At 51.1% G+C, this 20,270-nt stretch overlaps 2 protein-coding genes across 8 annotated transcripts in view; both read right to left on the reverse strand.

The window, feature by feature from the left end:
* RIMBP2 (RIMS binding protein 2) overlaps nucleotides 1-9,102 on the reverse strand; it is a 102,799-nt gene extending 93,697 nt beyond the window's left edge. For all 6 annotated transcript variants that reach the window (XM_045844046.1, XM_045844038.1, XM_045844011.1 and 3 more), the window contains exons 1-2: nucleotides 8,972-9,102; nucleotides 1,117-1,363 (exon numbers count right to left, since the gene is read on the reverse strand). In XM_045844046.1, the coding sequence (XP_045700002.1) occupies nucleotides 1,117-1,188 (72 nt within the window). In that variant the 5' untranslated portion in view covers nucleotides 1,189-1,363; nucleotides 8,972-9,102. The remainder of the gene's footprint in view (nucleotides 1-1,116; nucleotides 1,364-8,971) is intronic.
* A 3,075-nt stretch (nucleotides 9,103-12,177) lies between these two features.
* STX2 (syntaxin 2) overlaps nucleotides 12,178-20,270 on the reverse strand; it is a 28,144-nt gene continuing 20,051 nt past the window's right edge. The window contains exons 9-11 of one of the 2 annotated variants that reach the window (XM_045844247.1): nucleotides 19,618-19,728; nucleotides 17,359-17,484; nucleotides 12,178-14,211 (exon numbers count right to left, since the gene is read on the reverse strand). In XM_045844247.1, the coding sequence (XP_045700203.1) occupies nucleotides 17,404-17,484; nucleotides 19,618-19,728 (192 nt within the window). In that variant the 3' untranslated portion in view covers nucleotides 12,178-14,211; nucleotides 17,359-17,403. The remainder of the gene's footprint in view (nucleotides 14,212-17,358; nucleotides 17,485-19,617; nucleotides 19,729-20,270) is intronic. The other variant, XM_045844255.1, reaches the window with a different exon arrangement.

The raw sequence follows: 20,270 nt of genomic DNA on the forward strand, positions 1-20,270 counted from the left end.
GCATGCCCGATGCGCCTGAAGTGCTTGCCGCTGACTCCCAGGAGCAAAGCCTCGCCACCCCTCGGTCGAAGGTTTCCGGAAGCTGCGATCAGGCGACCAGCCGACGGAAGAGTTCAGGGCGTGCAGCCCCAACACCTGGATGAGCCACACAGCCTCACAGCGTCGCCCCGCAAACCACCAGCTACGAGGGGAAACAGCGGCCTCAGAGCGGGCACTCGGACAGACCCGGCCTCAGCCAGGCACCCAAAGCAGCGTCACCAGGTCCAGGACAGCCCACACCACGTGCGTCCTGGCGGGCGGCGCCGAGAACTCAGCATCACGTCAGCAGTCACCACGCCCAAAACACACAGCTGGGTCCATCACGGGGAAACGCCAGGCAAACCCAGACCAAGGGGCAGTCCTCTCCACACGCCAAGGTCACAGTCGACAGGGAGGCGCCGGAGGACTCTTCGCAACTAAAGGAGACTGAAGGGAGATGAGGACAATACACAGTGTGCGGCCCCGGGCTGCACACTGGACCCGGCGCAACAGCAGCTACGTAGGACGTTACCGGGGCAATCGGCGAAATTTGAGTAGGGGCTGTCCATTAGATGACAGTGTTTTATCAGCGCCAAATTTTCCAGTTCTGGTCACTGTACTGTGATTGTGTAAGAGAATGTTCTTATTCTTAGGGAAAAAAACAATGAAATACTTAGGGATAAAGGGGCGGTATATCTGCAATTTACTTTCAAATAGACGGTTCTGGGAGAAAACCTCTCTCCCTCTCCCTCTCTCTGCGGAGAAGCGGGTGGGTAGATAGAGAGAGAGATGACAGACTGGACAGGTAGACAAGATAGATAATCAGACAGATAGGTGATCAGATAGAAAGACATAGAAAAACGAAACTGGGGTAAATACAAAGGATGGCTGAATACAGGTAAAAGGTATGAGTTCTTCATGCTGTTCTCCCTACTTTTCTGTCAAACTGTATCACACAGCTCTTTTTCGAGGCTAAAACAGAACAGCAGGACACAGAGCAGACAGACCTAGAACAAAAGGGCAGAGAAACCCCCCAAGCACCGCCCCGGCCGGAGCCCCGAGTCGCTCCGGCAGCTCGCGCTCTCCGGGCTCACTTACTGACGGGCCAGCGGCGCAGAGAGGGTCTGCCCCGAGACCCCAGGGCTGGTCCCTGGGGCGCTCGCTCGTCATCGCCGGCGCGCAGGTCTCCGGGTGCCCGTCCAGCCTGGCAGCCCTGGGCCCCCGCCGCAGGGCCCGTGTGTCCCCATCGACCTGGGGACTCCAGGACGTGGTGGAGAGCCGCCTCTCAGGGCACGCTGTCCTTCTCTCGGGTGGGGCTTGGCCTGAGCACGAACGAGTCGGCCTCCTGAAACAGAAAGGGGTGGTTCTGAACACTGCGCAAAACTGCGTTCGGCCCTTTCCAATACCCGCCCGTCCCTTTTTCCTGTGTAAACAGGATGCTGATTAATTTAGAGCGGCAATGTATCAGACTCTGTTGGAGCTGGAGGGAGCCATGTCCCACTGTTTTGGCCAAGGAGCTGCAAGCAGAAGTCTGATGGGGATTGGGAGGGAAGAGTCCAGGAATCATGTTTTCTTTCTTCCGAAAGGGGAATAGATGAGGTCAGTGTTGTTCCTCATTCTCCTATTCCCTGTCCTGAATGCAGGTGTGATGGATGGAGCTGTGGCAGCCACATTGCAATCATGAGGGAAAGGCCAAGAGACTCATAATGTAACAGCCCTGACAACCTTGAGCCATGGAATCAGTACCTGAAGCTGACTGTATTCAAGTTTCCCCTCATGTGAGAAAAATGTAAGTCCTGTATGTTTAAGATACTGTGAGTTGTAGATTCTACTCTTTTTGTCAAAACCACTTTTAATTGATGTAACAATGATTTTTTTCTTTGTTTAATCTTGGCTTCCAGAGAATAGTGTGATCAAATATTCTCCCTTACATTCTCTTAGGGTTCCTTCCTGTTCTCCCTCCCACAAGAAGACAACTTTCAGTTAAACTATGGACGTAATTCTTAAGTCTTGATTCAGGCAAAACTCCCGTTGGGAGGATTCCTTGCATAAAGCTCATGATTCCTCCTTGCCTGCCCCAAACTAAACATTTCCCAATTCTGTTTAATTATTAACATGCTGCAGATGTATTTAAGACACAGCCCTAGTGTCAACTATATTTAAAACTCCAGCAAGGATTCCATTACACGGATAAATAAAGGATGAGCTGCTCCAGCCTGCCTTCCCTAGCCTGCTCAGCAGCTCCTACACGATTCTCACTTCGCTGGCGGCTCTTCCGACCGATCTGTTTGTCCAGCCAGCTGGTGGGCTCCAAATAAGGACCACACCGAGAAAAGCTGAGCCCAGAACTCCATGGGAAACAGCAGACGTGAACGCCTGCCAGGACACTGTGCGTGCGGACCACTTGCCAAGTCACACCACTAAAATCCAGAATCTCTGCAGGCTGGCACAGAAAACGGCCAACACCATGCTTACTGCTCACCCTGGAGCCCAGGGCACAATCCAGAAGCCAGAGAGGCCCGAATGCTCATGTTGGGCGTAGGTGAAGCCAACAGACTCTACGGCAGAACGGAGGAGGGAGGCGGGTGCCAGGGAGAGCACCAGGAAGAAACGTGGTGTCCCTGGCTCCGCCCACAGCTCATTTCCTGCAGGTCAGAAATCCCACCACCGAAAGGTGTTCATCTGGGTTAAGATATTATGACTCTAAAAAGCCCAAACTATTGAAAATTTCTCTAGACAGACCACGAGGGATGGGGGAGACCTCAGACCCCTCCCGGTGCACTTGTCAGAGACAGCACAGGGCCGGCCAGGCAGGAACGGCGCACAGGATGGGTCACTTCGGTAAACGTGTGCGTGTACGTGCAGTCCCCCGGGTGCGCGTACTCAGCCTTGCTGCGCCCAGCGCACCGTGAGCAGTGCTCGGAGGTGTGCGTCATTTCAGGTGGCACGCTTCACAAGCCCTCGTTGCCACCCTCTCTCTCCTTGTGTCCACAACCACGGAAGCATCCGCGGAGACGGAGTTCCCTGCAGACTGGGTCCCTCAGAACTGCAGTGGTAGCTTGCTATGGGCGTTTGGCAGGATGGAGGAATTAATTTCTATTTTTTTAAAGATTTTATTTATTTTTGGAGACAGGGAAGAGAGGGAGAAAGAGGGGGAGAGAAACATCCCATGTGCAACTCACATGCTCCCAACCAGGGACCTGGCCTACAACCCAGGCATGTGCCCTGCCCGGGAATCGAACTGGCAACCTGCCAGTTGACAGGCCAGTGCTCAACCCACTCAGCCACACCAGCCATGACTAGACTGGTTTTAAGCCACTGAGACTCTGTTACAGCCACATACGCTAGCCTGTCCTGACTGCTTCTATGAGGCTCATAGTAAGTGTGCACTAAATTCTGGCTTTGGGTGGCCTTGGGGAAGTTGGTCCACCCCTCTAAGCTTCAGTGCCCTTGCCTGTCATACAGGTGAGAACACTGCACCTGCTGCAAGGACCACTGCAGGACTGGAGCGTAGCCACGTGGGACACGCTGGCACCAACAGGACCCGAGAAACGAAGGGGGTTCATTAGAACCCCTGTCATCATCATCGTTATCATTCCAAAGGTATTTCATGAACACTTGGGGAATGTGGCTGGACTAGATTTATCTGTTCTCACTAATGGGGAGAGGCTCTATTCCATTTCTTCTGAGAAGACCAGCGCATAAATCTAAGTTCCAAGTCAGGGTGCTTCGACGGACCACACCACGTTCGTGTCCTTAACCTTGTTGTTGCGTTGTCATCATCACTACTGTTGATACCACTACCATCCACGATCACAGGGAGGGGTTCAGACTGACACCGACTTCAGTCCTCCCTCGTCACTCTCCTTCTCCTCGGGAAGTAAAGGTGCACACGGTTCCTGGCCAGACGCCCGCTGCCCGCGTCTCTCCAGCCTCCCCAGCGGTCTTGCGTTCCCACTTCCACTCTTTCCCACCTGCCTGCGGTGATTCGATTTCTGTCCCGTGAAGGGTGGTCAAGCCTCGGGGTACCAGCTGGAGGTAGCTTGGCGGTGCCCAGCTCGGCCTTCCCCATTACTGCCACAAGTAGCTGAGCCCCGTGCAGAGGTCAGAACTCAGAAACATGGCCACACTCAGGCCACCGTGGACCTGGGATGTCACCTGGCCAGTGGCTCACCCAGCAACGGAGTCCAACACCTGAGAAAAATCACTGCCCTCTGGTGCCACCTACTGGTGCTCCACCTCGTCCTCCCCAAGCACCCGGAAACACCGCAAAGACGAAGACCTTGAGCCGTGTGCATTCAGAAGAGTTTACCTGTTTCACCAAGGGGAGTGCAGGAGACTTCAGGGTATTAACGTGAGTCTGTACTTGCCAACTACGTGGCCTGTTAGAATTTGAAAAGCTGCTTTTGATGTCAAAGTACTGAGATGACTCCACAGATGGATGTGACCAACAGATGGGTAAATTCATGCAGAGCAAATACAGCCAAACACCAATTGCAGAATCTAGGCAGTGAGCATTATCTTTGTCCCTGACGAAATTCGTTCCCATTTTTGTACGCTTGAAAACTGTCATAAAGCAGTCCGTCGATGAGGAGAAACTGCTTCTCATACACAGTTTCGTTTCTTCGCTCTCTGCCCGTGAAGCTCTCTCTCTCTTTCGCCCATCTGCCTGCGCACGCTGTCTGTGGATGCCGACGTCATGGGACCTTGCCCTTGACTGTCTCCTTTTACAAACTGCATCCTCCTGCAAGACTGGAATGTTCCCAGCTCTTCAGCCATCTCTTCTCCCCGACTACCCCCTCCTCTGTCTCCAGCACTCACCCCTTCAGCAATGAGACCACCCTGACTCAGCCAGCCATGCACAGTCCTCCCCCCGACAGTCCAGGTGGCACCTTAAATTCAACCAGATCAGAACTGGTGGCGTCATTACCATCACAAGCCTCAAGTCCTCCCCAGTGGCCCCACCGCAGCCCTCTCCTGCCAGCTCAGAGCCCAGGACCGGCCTCGTTTCCACCATAGCCCTGGACAACCCCTTCCTTGGTGGCTGATGGAAGCACTGAGCTTGACCTTCAGGGACACCACTGAGGGGTCCCGTCTGAACTCCTTCCGCACCTGGCCGACCTCGGCTCAGGGAGGGCTGCCGGAACCAGACGACGGGCAGGGCCCTGAGCACAGTTATCCGGCAGGAGCAGGGGGGCAGAGGCGGTTTTTATGTTTTAACCTCAGGACTTCCAAAGTGGCTCAGACTCCCACAGGGCTCTGGGCAAGCTGACCACAGATCCCTTGTTCCTGCCCTGGTCATCTCTGCACCCCTTCCTCTGAGCTACTTTGTCCCCATTTCCAGGGGGATTACTGGAAGCCACTAAGCATTGTGGGAAACTCCCTGGAGTGGCCTTCTCAGGAGGCCTTGCTTATTAGAGCTCAGGCCCACCATTTATCCCACCTATTGACCAGAGAGTCCCCTGCTGGCTCGGGAGCCCTCACGGAGCCTGAATGGTCAGTTTTACAAAAGCAGTCGCCGCGGGGATGCCTGCGGCTGTGAGGTCCCACAGGTAACCATTGTTCCTGGATTATCTGTGTGTGGAGGCCCCCCTTCAGAGGCAATGATAAACAGCTCTTCAAGGGTCGCACAGGTCAGTGAGAAAATGAGATCTGATTGACACACATTCTACCCACCCGAGGTTTGTAAGAAAACAGTTGCCAAGGAGAAAAAGAAGCCCCGTTCCTTCCTCAGCTGGGCAGGCAGCCTGGACTCAGGGCCTGGGACGGGGCGCCCTCTGCTGCTCGTCCCCTGCTCTGCAGGCCAGTGAAGCAGAGGCCAGAACACCCCCGAGGCAGCGACAAGCTCGGCCAGCCAGCTGTCCTCGGGACCGTCGTGTACCTCCAAGTCCTGCGTGGAGAGGGGGCCGCGACTTTTTTAAACGGCTTTACTGGGGCATAACACACACCATAAACTGCACCTATTGCAAAGGCAGAGTTGGGTGGTTTTAGTGCATTTATGGTTGTACAACCATTACCACAGTCCAGTCCCTAAAACACCTCCATCTCTGCAGAGAGTTCCCAGCCTCGGGCAGCCACAGATCTGCCGCCTGTCTCCCTGGGCCTGCGGTCCTGGAGGTCACATGGCCATGCATCCTTGCAGTGAGCAGCGCAGGGTGCTGGCTTCTTCCCTTTCGTGGCGTGTCCACCCCACTCACCGCCAGGGCTGCCTCACGGTGTGGGTGTGTCCCAGGTTCACGCTTCGCCTGTGGGTGCACGCTCCTGCAGCTCCAGCTTTGGAAACACTATCGTGAATAGTGCTGCTATGAGTATTTGCCTACAGGTCCTTGTGTGAACGTTTATTTTCATTTCTCTGGAGTAAATACAAGGAGTAGAATTGCTGGGTCATATAAGATTCTGTTGAGCTTTTGAAGAAACTGCAAACTGTTTTCCAAAATAGCTGCATTATCTGGGGTTCCACCGGCCACGCAGAGGGCCTCTGGTTTCTCCGCGTCCTCGCCCACAGCCAGCCCCCGCACTGCTTCCCACCTCCTGGTGCTGCTGGTGGAAGTGGGGTCCTTGGGGTGTCACAAGAAGAGTACTCCAGAAGGCCCGCAAGGGAGCGTGAGGGCTGGTGCTGATTTATTTGTGGCGCCAGATACAAAGTCAAAGGAATTTCCCTGGGCCTCCAGCTGTCCCTCTGAAGTCTCCCCGCAGAGGTCAGCCCTGTCTCTGCCCCACACCGACTGATGGAACGAAGGGCTCCCTGTTACTGAACAGGCTGCAACATGCCACCACAGGGAGGCTCCCACTGAGGCCCAGGTGGACGCTTCTCCTGAAAACCTGGAGGAGCTGGTGGCCCTGCCCCACACCCCGGCTGGCAGCAGGCAACAGAGAGGATGGGGGGTGGGCTGCCTCTTCAGGCAGGGCTGCACGGTGGTCCCTGCACAACCCGCACACTCACAGCTGCCTCTCCGTCACTGAGGTCGGCACAATCGCCATTTGCCCAGCTGCTTTACTGACCATTAGTTTGGAATTAAATGAAACATTTCTTATACTCACATGTCTTCTAACATTGGAAGCAAAGCAGTCCCAGGAAGCTATTATTGGAACAAAACACAGTGCCCTGACAGTTAAGGCTTGTCTGTTCAGCCCACCTGCTCCGCTGGCTTACTCAGGTTCCGTGACACCTGCAGGCCCTGGGCTGGCCGCTCCTGGCTCTGAGATGTGATTGTTTCATCACATCTAACAGCTATGGAGCGAGTTTAATAAAGTCCAGTATGTGACACAAAAAAATTCGTGTTACAGCTCATTAACTGCAGCCAGATTCTTTCATCTGAGTGTGAATTCTCCACTTGGATGTCGGGCCCGACCAACGGTTAGTCCCAGGGGCTCTGCCTGCCGGTGCCCAGCCCACAGCACAGTCCACAGGGCTCAGCCCCACTTCTTCACTCTCCGTGTATTAACGAGGCCGGTCTAAGAGCGTGCCTCAGCCAAAGGCAATTTAAAATCATACAGCAACTCCAACGGTTTTGTTTTTAATAGTCCGTGCCTTACTTTCCAGCCACAGTACTCATTTCCACGGACAAAAGTGAATTCCAACCTTGGTGCGTAAACCAAGACACCGAGAGCAGGTGCAGGGTCTGCTCCACAGCAGACCCCGGCCTGATTTTTCCATGGAAGGGCTCAGTTTTGAAACAACTCCTGCAAAGGCCGGTACGTGACAGAACTGTTCCCAACAGGCCTTGGAGTTGACCTCCAACAATCCACTCATTATTGGTGAGAAAAATCAATTTCCCTCTCACTGAAAAAGCTCATTTTGTCATGAATGAACAAAGGCAAGAAAATGGGATCAACTTAGGATGTGTTTCATTTGCTCAAACTAAGAATATTCATCAGTGGAGGTCGGGAGGTGGCAAGACTTTAAGTACATGGTGATGATGCCGCCCCACAGCTTCTGAACACCTCCTCCCAATGAACCTTCCAGAAGGATAACAGTCACCAGGTATCGAACCATACCCACCTTTTTGAGTGTTTAAGGCCACAGAAACTGCTGTTCGACAGCCCTAGCAGGTGAGCACTTCTTACTTTTCCCCAGGACAGGCAAATGGGCCCACGACCAGAGAGTGGCTGGTCTGGAAACCCAGCCGGTCTTCGAAGTGAACTGCATGGTCAACAAGTACAATCCCCACAGGTCGCGCCGAGGCCCCAAAGCATCGCACTTCCGAGGATGAGGCTGCACACTGGGAGCGCACCACGCCCTGCCCCGGGGCGCCCTCCTGCACGGTCCCGCCGCAGCACCCCGGAATGTCAACCCGAATGCTAGGACCTGAGGCACCAGCTGATCCAATATTCCTCCTACATATGGGGAGACTGAGGCCCAGAGGAAAAAACTAAGAAAAGCTACACGCTACGTCATCCACGTTAAAACGATCAGATGAACCACGGGGCTTCAGTGCACCAGCATGAGACAGACGACACAGGACTTGTCACTGCAACTGGCCACGGACTATGAAACTCGACTCAGTTTCAGAGGCTGTATGATGGGAGGGGGAAAATGTGTCTTAGAATCTACGAAATCTGGTCATTTAAATGATCTCAACCTTATTCATAGACGGAACAGGCATAGCACATGAAACGCATTGTTTAAATTCGCAAAACCTAGCGCCTCGCTGTTCAGATGAACATACATCCTAACCAGAATTTCCAGCTCGCCAATGCCCATCCTCCCACCCCAGCTTCTCCCTCAGTGGAGACAACTGAACATGAACCCCCAGAATGGTCTCTGGTGCAGTACCCAGCTGGTCACCTGACCTGCCAATGAGCCTTTGTAGAAACACCTGTGTGTGCTCTTCCCTCCCCAAGCCCGCACCTCCACCCGGCCCTTCTAGAGACGCCCCCGATTCCCACGTACAATCCCACAGACACTCAACCTCTAAGGAAAACCGTCACTCACAAGACCTGCGGCACTCACGTCTTCACAGGCCGGGCTCCATCTGAGCGGCCCAGGCCGGTGCCAGCAGCCAGGGAGACCGTCCCCGGGACCAGCCAAGGAAGTTGTGCGTTCAGGCCGGAATCCGCAGGAGACTCTCCCGGGGGGAGAGGACGTCTGCCCGGCTGGTGCTACCTCTGCTGCGAGGCTGCCCAAAATACCCTGCTCACGACTCTGCTTCCCATCTGACTGCCGAGGCAGAGAGCTCGGGCGGGCGGCAAGTGGGAGTGCGTGCAGCATGAGTCACGGCGCTTCAAATACAGCAGCTGTGGCTGCACTCAGATGTCCGCAGTGGGCACCGGCCTCCCGGCTCCAGAGAGGAGCCTGTCGGCAGGCCGCCCTCGGGCCAGAGCCTCGGCGCTGCCCCCGGTCTCCTCGGCCCCGAGACAAGCTCAGGGTTTACCCGTGAAGCTCCGCCGTGGTTTAGATTAGACACAGCTCCCCTACGAAGCAGCCTGTCGGTCTCGAAGGCGTCTCTGCTGTGGTCTGTGGAAGACCCCCGTGCCCTGCTCACTGGTCTCCCTCCTTCCGTCCTCGTCCTCCTCCAGACGTCTCAACACGGGAGGCCCAGCGACGCCACTGAGACACGAAGGTCAGGTCAGTTATCTGTGCCTGCGCTCCAGGGGCTCCCACTGTTGTCCGTGTGACAGTCCCAGTCCTTACGACAGCCCACCACACACACACACACACACACTCACACACACGTGCGCGCGCACATGCGCACATGCGCACACACTCTGAGCCCCGGATCTCACCCCCCCCCCCCCGGCCACTTCCCGCCAGCTTCCAGCAGACCCCAGGACCTTGGCACGGGCTGCGTCCTCCGCCGAGAAACGCTTCCCCCGGAAATCCAAGTGGATCGCACTCTCACCTGCTTCGTGTCGCCGCTCAGATGTCACCTTCCGGTCTGGCCGTCCCTGACCGCCCTGCGTACGGAAGCACAAGAACTCCGAGTCCCAGAACTCTTCATCCTCCGGAGACTCATCTTCCTCCAAACCTTTACCACACCCGGCACGCTCCGCATCCCAGTCAGTCACCGTGTGTGCTGCCCATGCCGCTCTCCCGGATGATAGCCCTGCGGGTGCAGGGACTGCACGGGGCCCTCGCCGCCGTCTCCCCAGCCCCGGGAATGTGGCCCGGCGTACAGGCAGCACTCTGTATTAAGTGACAGAGCCGCTCGCTCCATGGAATAAAAGGGGGGACCCGCGCACGCCCTCGCTGCAGGGCAGAACAGGGCTCCAGGTCTCCCACGTCAAAGGGACACAACCCGAGGCGCGCGCGAAGGAGCAACCGGCGCCCAGCGGCAGAGAACGCGAACTGGCGGCCCCTGGGTCAGCGCCGCAGACCATCCCCGGGCCGCGCAGGTGGGCGGCGGCCCCGCCCCATTCCGAGCAGGCCCCGCCCACCTCCCCCCTTCCGGAGAGCTGCCCCGCCCCCCGCGGCGGCACCGCCGTCCTCTCCCGGGCGAAGGGGCCCCGACGCCGCCGCGCGGGCGCTGGGCGGGGGAGGAGCGCCCAGATCTGCGCTCCCGGCAGCTCCCGGCCTCGGGCTCCACGCCCCGCCCCCCCGGACGGCTCGGCCGCCGGCCGCCCGCGCCGACGCACCCCGCGCGCCCGTCCGCAGTCCCGACGCCGCCTCTCGGCGGAGGCGCAGACGGATCTGCCGCGGCCGCCCCCCCGCGAACGGCGGGGCCGCCACGGCGAAGCCTTCCGCTCACCCGCGAGTGCAAGCAGACCGCACCCAGCGCCACCGGCACGGAGGGCGGCAGAGCCTCCGCACCGCCACGCGGGAGCAGCCGCGGTGTCCGCGGGGCCGCCGGGACGCGCAGGGGCCCGGGGAGGTGCGGCCAGGGCCGCTGCGCCACAGCAGCGGCGCCGCCCCGGCGTCCCGTCGGGGCTCGGGTGCGGGCTCGCCGCCCTGCCGTCGGGACTCCTTCCCCGGGTCCTGCAGGCGCCTCAGGGGCAGCGGACGGGCGCCCCCGCGGGGACTCGGAGGGACCCGGGGGCCCGCTCAGGGACCCAGGGGAGTGACCCCGAGGGACCCGGAGGCGCGACCCTGAGGAAACCTGAGGCGCGACCCCAAGGGACCCGGAGGCGCGACCCTGAGGAAACCTGAGGCGCGACCCCGAGGGACCCGGAGGCGCGACCCCGAGGGACCCGGAGGCGCGACCCTGAGGAAACCTGAGGCGCGACCCCGAGGGACCCGGAGGCGCGACCCCCAGGAACCCGGAGGCCCGACCCCGAGGGACCGGGAGGAGCCGAGAAACTCACTCGGAGGAACCCGGAGGCCCGAACCTTGAGAACCGGACGTGGCGACGTGGCCGCGGGCGCTCCCGGCACTTCGGCTCCGGACTGAGCGCCGCGAGGGCCCGCCGCGTCCGTGTCCAGTGTCGGCTCCGCCCGCGAGGCCCCCGCGCTGGACGGCCGAACCGCGTCGGGGGCGGCACCCCTGACCCCTGACCCCTGACCCGCCGCGTCCCCGCGCCGTCCGGCCCGGACGCGGCGCCATTTCCTGCCCCGCAAACCCTGGCGAGGCCGTGAGTCCCCACGTGGTGACGCAGGTCCTAGACACGCGCGGGAGGAGGCCCCGGAGAGGACGTGACCAGGGACCCTCGGAGCTGGCCGGGTCCTGGAGTGTCGCGTGGGCGCCGGCGTCAAGGACGCGGCGACAGAGCAACGCGTGGGGACCGAGGGGACGGCGAGCCGAGCCCGCGGAGGCCTCCGGACCCGGTAAGATCCCGCGGCGCGTGGGGCGGGGGCGGGGACCCCCACCGGTCCCGCCGGAGGGTGAGGAGGGACGACGGTCACTGGGTCGCCGCGCCCCGGGGGCGGCTCCGCTGGCCTCCCGGCCGGGGCTGCGGTTACCGTGCGGGGCCAGCGCCGCCGGGGCGCTCTTCTCTCCCCGGCGGAGGTCGCGGAGCGTGTTCCCCACGCGGTCCGAGCGCAGCCGGCCCGGGGGACGGAGAGCGACGGGCCGACCGACGGCGGACCGTGTGCCGCAGCGGCCCCGCCGTCCGAGACTCGGGCCGGGAAGCTCGAGGCCTCGGAGAAGCCGGCGCGGAGCTGACGCGCGAAGCGGTGATGACCGCGGGCGAGAGTGGAATCTTGGGGCAGCGACTCAGGGGTCGACACGCAGTGAAATGCCTCCCCGAATGTCTCCCCAGAAATGACGAGGCAGAAAGAAAGGGGTTTGTTTTCCCTTTTTCTTTTAATGTAAACATGGGGTATCTGAGTAATAAAAAGGTAACAAATGAATCTGTAAATATAGTTTTAAAAGTCCGGTTTCAACTAGGTACATGAGGCTTACACGTACAAACGTATTATCTGATAAAAGAAATAAATAGAAATCAAAAAGCAGTTCCATAACTTCAACTACAAAAACGCAAATTCCGTGAGTACTTCGAACCTAGGACGAGTGCCTGGAAAACGCAGCGAGAATCCTGTGAGAGGCGCGGGCGAACAGCCTGAACGTGAAGAGGAAGGGGGGCCGCAGAGGCAGGTCCTCAGCACAGAGCTGCACCTGTGGGCACAATCTCAGACAACAGGTGTGCAGAGGGTGCACAAGCACGATCCGTAGTCAGACATCCTTCGGGACAGTCGCATCTTCGTGTCGCACGGACCAGTGAGGGCACCCCACTGACAGTCTACTTAAGGACTCGACAACGTGCTGGAGCGAGCGAGAAGGCTCCGAGGGTAATTCTGAGTGGACAGCGGTGATCGGCAAGTACGTGAAATGCATAAATACAGATCTGAGTCTCATCCAAGCAGTTAGATGTAGAAATTATAACTGAGTTCCCTACTGACTCAATAAGGAACACAGCTTCTCAACTGTTCAGTTCACACTTATTGTTTGGAATCAAGGGTATCTACATAAGTTTTCACATCAAGCAATGATAAAATACAGTCACATGCTCATACAGTCAGATACAGAAGTAACAAAAGGTAACTATATTTTGGGTATCCTTCATTTAAAAATTTGACTAGTTGCTACCTTATTTGATTCACTAATAAGATTTCATACATTTTACAAGTCTAAAGCATATTATTATAATAACATTCATGAACAATAAAAATGTTTAATTACTGTAGAGTCCTATAAACTTGGGGAATGAACTTTAAAGTTCAGCAGAATAGTAGGTACTTAACAAGAACATTGAAGTGATCTATACAGCAGTTTAAATTTAAGAGAATTACTTAATGTCTAGGAATAATTTCCTTGAGTTAGAAAGTACTAAATCTTGGTTTTTATCACCATCTTAAATTCAGACTTTATTAATGTAAACAGGGAAAACCTTATTTTTAATGAACAGAGAAGAGACCATTGTCTTTATAGTGCAGTAACTAATTTATTATCTGGGTAATGGAACAAGAGGAAATGGAGTATAATAACTGAGACTTTTCTGGAGGGCCTCAGGCACATTCAAACCAATATTAACAGAAGGCACTTGAAAGGCTTTTTACGGTGCTTTGCAACCAATGTTTTCTATGCCAATGGCAAACTCTGTAAACAACTGTGCAAAGATGGCTCTAACATCACAAAGTTACCTATGTCTTTAAAAGGCAATATTTAATATATAAAAATGGAGTAAAGATGTTAATATATTAAACAATTTATAAACATTGAAAATTACAGATATCTTACAAAACAGCTGAGATAAAAATTATTTTTGCTAACAGTAAACAAACACAAATTAAACATAATACATAAAAGTCTCAATTAGCTTGTTAGCTGGGAGAAGGAAAGGGAAGAAAGTCTTAGACCTCAATTCCAATGGCTTCAGAATGTAAAATATTCCAAGTTATTAAACTTGACATAACATGTATTTTAACACTGAAATATTTTTAAAAATGAAAATTTCAATAATTCCTTATTTTAAGGCCATTGAAACAAGTTTCACATTGTTAGTTTTGTGATGTGTTATTTAGAGTCCAAGAATGTTTGGGCTGACTCATCATATCCATTCTGCTCATGGCTTTTTCACTGAACAATACACTCTATTGTGGGTTCTTTTTCAATCCACTAATAAAGTCAGCACTCAGTGCCACATGTCACAATGTCTAGGATTCATTCATGAAATGGGAGGGTGCTGATTTGCTGCAGATGTGGTCTGACTCCGAGGACAAATGGCTCTTGGGCTACGGTTGCTATGACAGTGTTGTTGCTAGGATAATTCCAAGGATCACAAGTAAAATAATTACACAAATAATAATGAACATCATTTTCTGCAAGATAAAGAGAAACATTAATTTGCAAGATATCGAAGGCAAGAAATCACTCATCATTTCCTAACAAAATTCTCCTGGAATTTGGGATAGTTTAAAATACAAGCCCATCATCAAGGAAGATGAAAACTTCACAAGTCACAGAAAAGGGAGAGGCAGAGGAGGAAAGTTCCAACGGCAAAACACTGAGTTACAGACACATGTACATGAAATTAAATTAATACATTAAAATATGTGTTATCAAAACAGTTATTTGCTCCTGAAGGGGAAAAGGCAAATCTAGTTGGCACCACGTGGGTTCTTTAAGGACACTTTCTATTAATCATAACAAAATTCCAAACGGCTGTTTCTCAGATGCACTGTAAAACTTCAAATGACTATTTCTCATTTGTTGAAAAAGTCTTATTATACATTTTTTACATTGAGGTATGATGCATGGGTGTCAGAACCCAACAGCCCATTCACTCAATCTTCCATTGCACCCACAGCCCAGAAGCAGGGCCACATAGCATTTAACTTTTGTTGTAATTAACAAGCATCCTTGCACAGCTGAAAGCTAAACAACCTTTGGCTTAAGAAACCTAGTGTCCTCCAGGAAACTTGTCTGCAGGAAGAAGAGAAGGAAGTCCCAAAGATGAAAGGTACAACCACACTGAATGACTCCGAGTTCTCTTCATAAAGCAGAGGTTTGTCATTTTAAATTACAGTTACCAAATTCATGCTGCACTTTCATCTAAGAAATCCCATCTGCTGAAACTGCGCAGCTCTGAATTAGCGTTAGCACTCAGAGCTTGATTAACTACTGTGAGATTTATGAAGACAGTGTGGCCAGGTGCCTTGGTAATTCTCAAGTCAGTTACTCAGGACCCGGGGAGCACTACCTTCAGGATATCGCCTCTCCTTCAAATTTCATGTTACTTGTTACTATTATGTGTACCCTGGAAAGTGGGACTTCAGTCCCAACCACCCAGCCTCCTCTTCACATGTTTTCCTATGAACTTCTCTCAGTGGAATAGGTATTTCCTTCATCCTACCATACCTCCTTCCCATCAGCACCCAGCCTTCAGCTCCAGCACCTACACAGGTGCCTGTTAACTCCACTCCACCTGTAACCACCTTTGAGAGCCAGCTGCCCTGAATATGTGCTCTGCTTTTCGCTGCTCCTGGTGTTTGCCAAGTGTCCAGTACTTCAGACGTGCGCTTTCCTCTACACCTGGCTTCGGTGATGCTCTGAATTCCTGCCCTAAGTGCCATATATTTATAATTATTCTTGTCTAAAATCCTGCTAACTGCTTCAGCCAAATGCCGTGATGTCTCCATAGTGGACAGAGCACACCCTTGAGAGTCACTCATGTCCTAAGCTCCCCAGCCTGTATCCTCATAGACAGTCGGGCATCCCACCCATGCTGTGGGGAGATCTGGGTCACTTCCACAAAGTACTATAGCATGCCTGGTCCATAGGGAGGCTTTGCTGAACTATTTGCTGAAAGAATAAATTAATTTTTCAAAAATTATAATTAAAGACATCAACCACTGCATTTGTATTAAAAAATTGTTGGTACGCACTTTCATGTGTGTTTTTATCAATGAGGACTGTTTTGTGTCCGTTCGTGTTACGGGCTCTAGAGTACAGAACGATCCCACTGCTCCCCAACAGTCACACTGAGAGGAACCTTTTATTCATCAACATTGCCAACGAGCACCCATGAAAAAGCAGCCCATTCACTGGGCCCAATCTAAAAATTAATTCTATCTTAGTATAACCACATTCAACTGACCATAGTATGGCCACTAGGAAAAAATAAGAAACTACCATTATATTAGGAAAAAAAATCACATGCACCATTTTTTGAGCAGAGCTAATAGGAAAGCAGTAAGAGTTATACATACACTTCCTGCCTAATAAAAGCAGCGTGCTCTGAGTCCCCTCTGCCTGCTAAAGAAGGAACCGTTAACAGACTCAACATCCCAGAGCTCACTGCTGAAGAAACGTCAAGGGCAATTTTGTGGCTTTATGAATGTGTGAACACTGACTGGGAGGTCTCATGTGCTGACTATGCTTGCTGAGTACAACATGTCACATTGAGAAAAAACTCAAAAACTGAACAGCAGCAGTGAAACCTGGCCATACCAGCGATCCCTTTTTATTATCTTTTTTTTTTTAATAAATTGCTGAGTGTCCATCAAGCTGGCAGTCACTTTCATGACAAAACAGTGAATTCATCCAGTGCTGCTTGTCACAATCTTAGATACCCTGGGACCTTTCACAATTTTAATCACAATGATTATGCCAAAAAAAAAAGGGAAGAGAAATGACCAACTGGTGTATTCTAATTTAATACACCAGAGAACATTCTAATTTAAGGGGCAGTGCAAGAAAGAGGACACCAAATGCATAAGAAAACCAGAGGAAAACACAAAACCTACAGAAGTTTGGAAAAAGGTGATAAACAGTGAAAAAGACAGACACTTTAAATAACTGAATGCCTTTTACAGTCAGAATTGTTTAAGAATTAAAAGGCATGCTAACTGAAAAATAACATGCCTTCATTTAATAAGGGAATTTTTTAAACAAACTAGATGGATGAGGTTAGATGGAAAGTTTTATTTTCATTGAATGTTTTTCCTAGTTTTAGTGCCAATCCCTGTAATCCCACAGTAAAACAATGAGTAAATATATTCCCAAAGCAAGTTTCAGTTGTCACAATTATTCAAAAAGTTAAAATTTAAGAGATAAATTAAAATATTAAGTGTTAGTTTTTTCATTGAGAATTAACCTTCACTGCTATGGTTATTACACTTAATGAAGGAGTGAAACTGTCTTCCCAGATGGAAAACAAAAGGTGAGAGACACCTAGCTGTTAGCTGCTGTACTGTCATGTCCAAGTAATAATATAAGGAAACCTAGACACTTAAAAAAGAAGTATGTGAGAAGTCCTGGGTTTAAAATGAGGGACCACGCAGCCTGGTTCTTCTCGTACGATGGCTGGAGACTGAAACTCAGCGAGCAGCACATGCGCTTGCCTAGAGGACGTTAGTGCATGCACTCCGCTGCGGGCTTGTACTGCTTTTAGGCATATTAAAATTGGGCAAGCACTACTGTTAGCTAATTGAGAAAGTTAATAAGTATATTAGTTGATTACTTACTGCTGTGCTAGCAGAGAGGCATACACACTGACGTTATCCACATCATTATTTGCCAACTGATAAACCAATAATTAGAGCAATTACAGCAACCAGAACCACCGACACAGCAACAATTATCCACTTTTTCTGTCAAGAAAAGCAAGCTGATTACATCACGGTTCACTTTCTATTGGCACATTAAAAGACATCACTCATTTAAAATAAAACTAGCCATCAGAACTCATTTTAAAATCTAAGTTATAGGATATCTGACTAATTCCGTTTGACAATTTTTAGTTGTCAAAAGAGTGATTTTCAATTTTAAGGTCTGAGTATCTGGAGTGAACTATTATAGAACCTAGAATATCGGGTTCCATGAGCAAGAGACCTGCATGATCACAGTATTTTGGTCAATTTCTGATGGATGGAGATACACAACTGATTTTTTCACATCTATAGAGCTATATAGCCAGCCCAGTCGGCTAAGAAGTCAGCACTCTATTGAGAACGCCTCACACTCTCTCGTTTCTTATCGTTTGTTTGCTGTTGGCAGTAAGAGCCCTCCCTGCTGCCACCACACCATGTAACATCAGTCACTCCACTATAGCCACCTGGTCTCTCGGGCCATACCATGCTGCCCTGGGAACAAAAATCAGATACCAGGAGCAGGGACGGCCATCATCTGAAAAGAGACAGCAGCAAAGCACCTGAGGAGCAGAGTGCCAAGTCAAACAAGCTATATGGTTTCGGGCATCAGGCAGGTAACAGGAAAAAAGAGGGACCATTCTGAACCAGGCACCACATTTCTGCCCAGCTAGCAACTGGGAGATGCACAGACGCCATCACCTCCTCAAGCGAGGCTCACTCAGCAGGTTTAGAATGAAGATGTACCTCTCCACCATCGGTTATCTTTGTAAAACCAGCACTCTCCCTTTAAATGTTCACTAGACTGATGGAATGCTGAGGTCATGAAAAAGAGGAAGGGACTGCCCCTTTTTGTGGTTTGTTTGTTTGTTTGTTTTTACATAAAAGTCCACTTTTTGCCTGGAACTAGGCCAAGCACTTTACCTATGAACCTCATCACTTTGTTCTACTTTAAGGGTGAGCACCTGCGAAGCAATAAAAAAGAGGAATGTGAGAAACCATGCCTGACACTTCGTAGGTAAAGAACACATAAGACAAGCTCAGGAAAAGCACAAGGAGGAGCTCTGCGGAAAGCACAGATGTGCACCCGTTTGGGAAGGTCCGTGCACAGTCCTTGCAGGTGAATCTGCACGTGAAACCCGACTCTACATGCCTCCCAAATACTTGGAAATTCTCTCTCTTCAAAGCCTTTTTGACAGGGCACTGGACCCTCCCCAGCCCGACACTGAGCAAGTGGCTCTGCAGCCCCGCAGACCCAAGTGGCCAACTTCCAGGAAGTGGGAGGCAACCACACAGAAAGCAGTGGTTTGGTGCTTCGTCAAAGAAATAGCCAAGAACTGGTGGGCAAAGGCACAATGACACATGTACACAGCTTTCCAGTCCCCGAATCAGAACTTAATGCTGTAGTTTCACTGTTTTCCTAGAAGAGATTTGGCTCACACAGACAACACATGTAAGATTCAGATAAAGCTTAAATGTGGAGGCTATGTAACATCTTAGGTCCAGTCTCAAATAATTCCCCCAAATCAAAGGATCAGCAAATAACCTAAATAGAGAATAAAGTGTTCGTTGCCTAAAATGTGTAATCAATGAACTTAGAAGAATTTTTAATCCCATTAGTTTCTCTCCCTCCAGATAATGACCCAAGAAACAGAGAACTTGAGAATTTAAACCTGTCCAACCTAGAAAAGGGAAATGGCTCACTTCTAGTTGTAAAGGGTCATAATTACTTAAAACGCAAGGGGTTCATACCAACATAATTTGTCAACAAACTTCAAAACTTTTTAGCAAAAAGAATTATTTCAGTTTTAACCCTGGCTGGCATAGCTCAGTGGATTGAGAGCAGGCTGCGAACCAAAGTGTCGCAGGTTCGATTCCCAGCCAGGGTACATGCCTGGGTTGCAGGCCATAACCCCCAGCAACCGCACATTGATGTTTCTCTTGCTCTCTCTCCCTCCCTTCCCTCTCTAAAAATAAATAAATAAAATCTTTTTTTTTAAGAATTATATCAGTTTTAAAATGAAACATTAAGAAATCTATGTTTCTTGGATTACCTTTTAAGTCAGCTTACATTAACATATTACAACTTGAAACTAAAAGGGAAAACCCACTTTAATGCTTAAAAACCAAACTCACCCTTCTTGCTTTGCTCTGATATTTAATAGCCTTTTTTGTTTCTTCCTTGGCGTGTTCTACATAGTCTGCAGCATTCATAACATTTTTTTCTATGTTGTTGATCATTTCACCCTTAAAACAAAAAGTTTCAAACTTAGAAGACATTTTCAAATGACTAAATTATGTATCTTAAGACAGCCACAGAGCATCAATACAGGTTTCACATGAACATAATGTGCATGGATGGAATGGATACTGAATTTATGACATTTATGGAAAGATAAGACCATTATAAATGTAGTAATACAAAGTAATCAAAATCAATTTTTATTTCAAAAAGAACTAAAAGGGATGGACAACAATACAGATAATTAAAGACATATCAGGTAGGTTGTGAGATATGCTTTAATATGGGAACAATCTTTAAAGGTGAAAACAGAGAAGAGGCAGTTGCCTGAGGTTGCACTAATATTTTACTACTATGCACACAAATGCAACATACAAGGAATGACATCTTTTCTAATGGTTAGAAAATTGTTGCAATTTCTTTAAAATATCAGTAAATTAAGAATAGCTTACGTTTGCCACTAAGTCGACTAAATTAATGAGCGAGAATGTAAAATGAGGTGAAGGCAGTGGCACGTTTGGGGCAGGGAACCCATTACCTGGTTTTC

This window comes from Phyllostomus hastatus, unplaced genomic scaffold (assembly GCF_019186645.2).
Source record: "Phyllostomus hastatus isolate PE091 unplaced genomic scaffold, TTU_PhHast_1.1 phas_contig_1162, whole genome shotgun sequence".
Classification (NCBI taxonomy): Eukaryota; Metazoa; Chordata; class Mammalia; order Chiroptera; family Phyllostomidae; genus Phyllostomus; species Phyllostomus hastatus.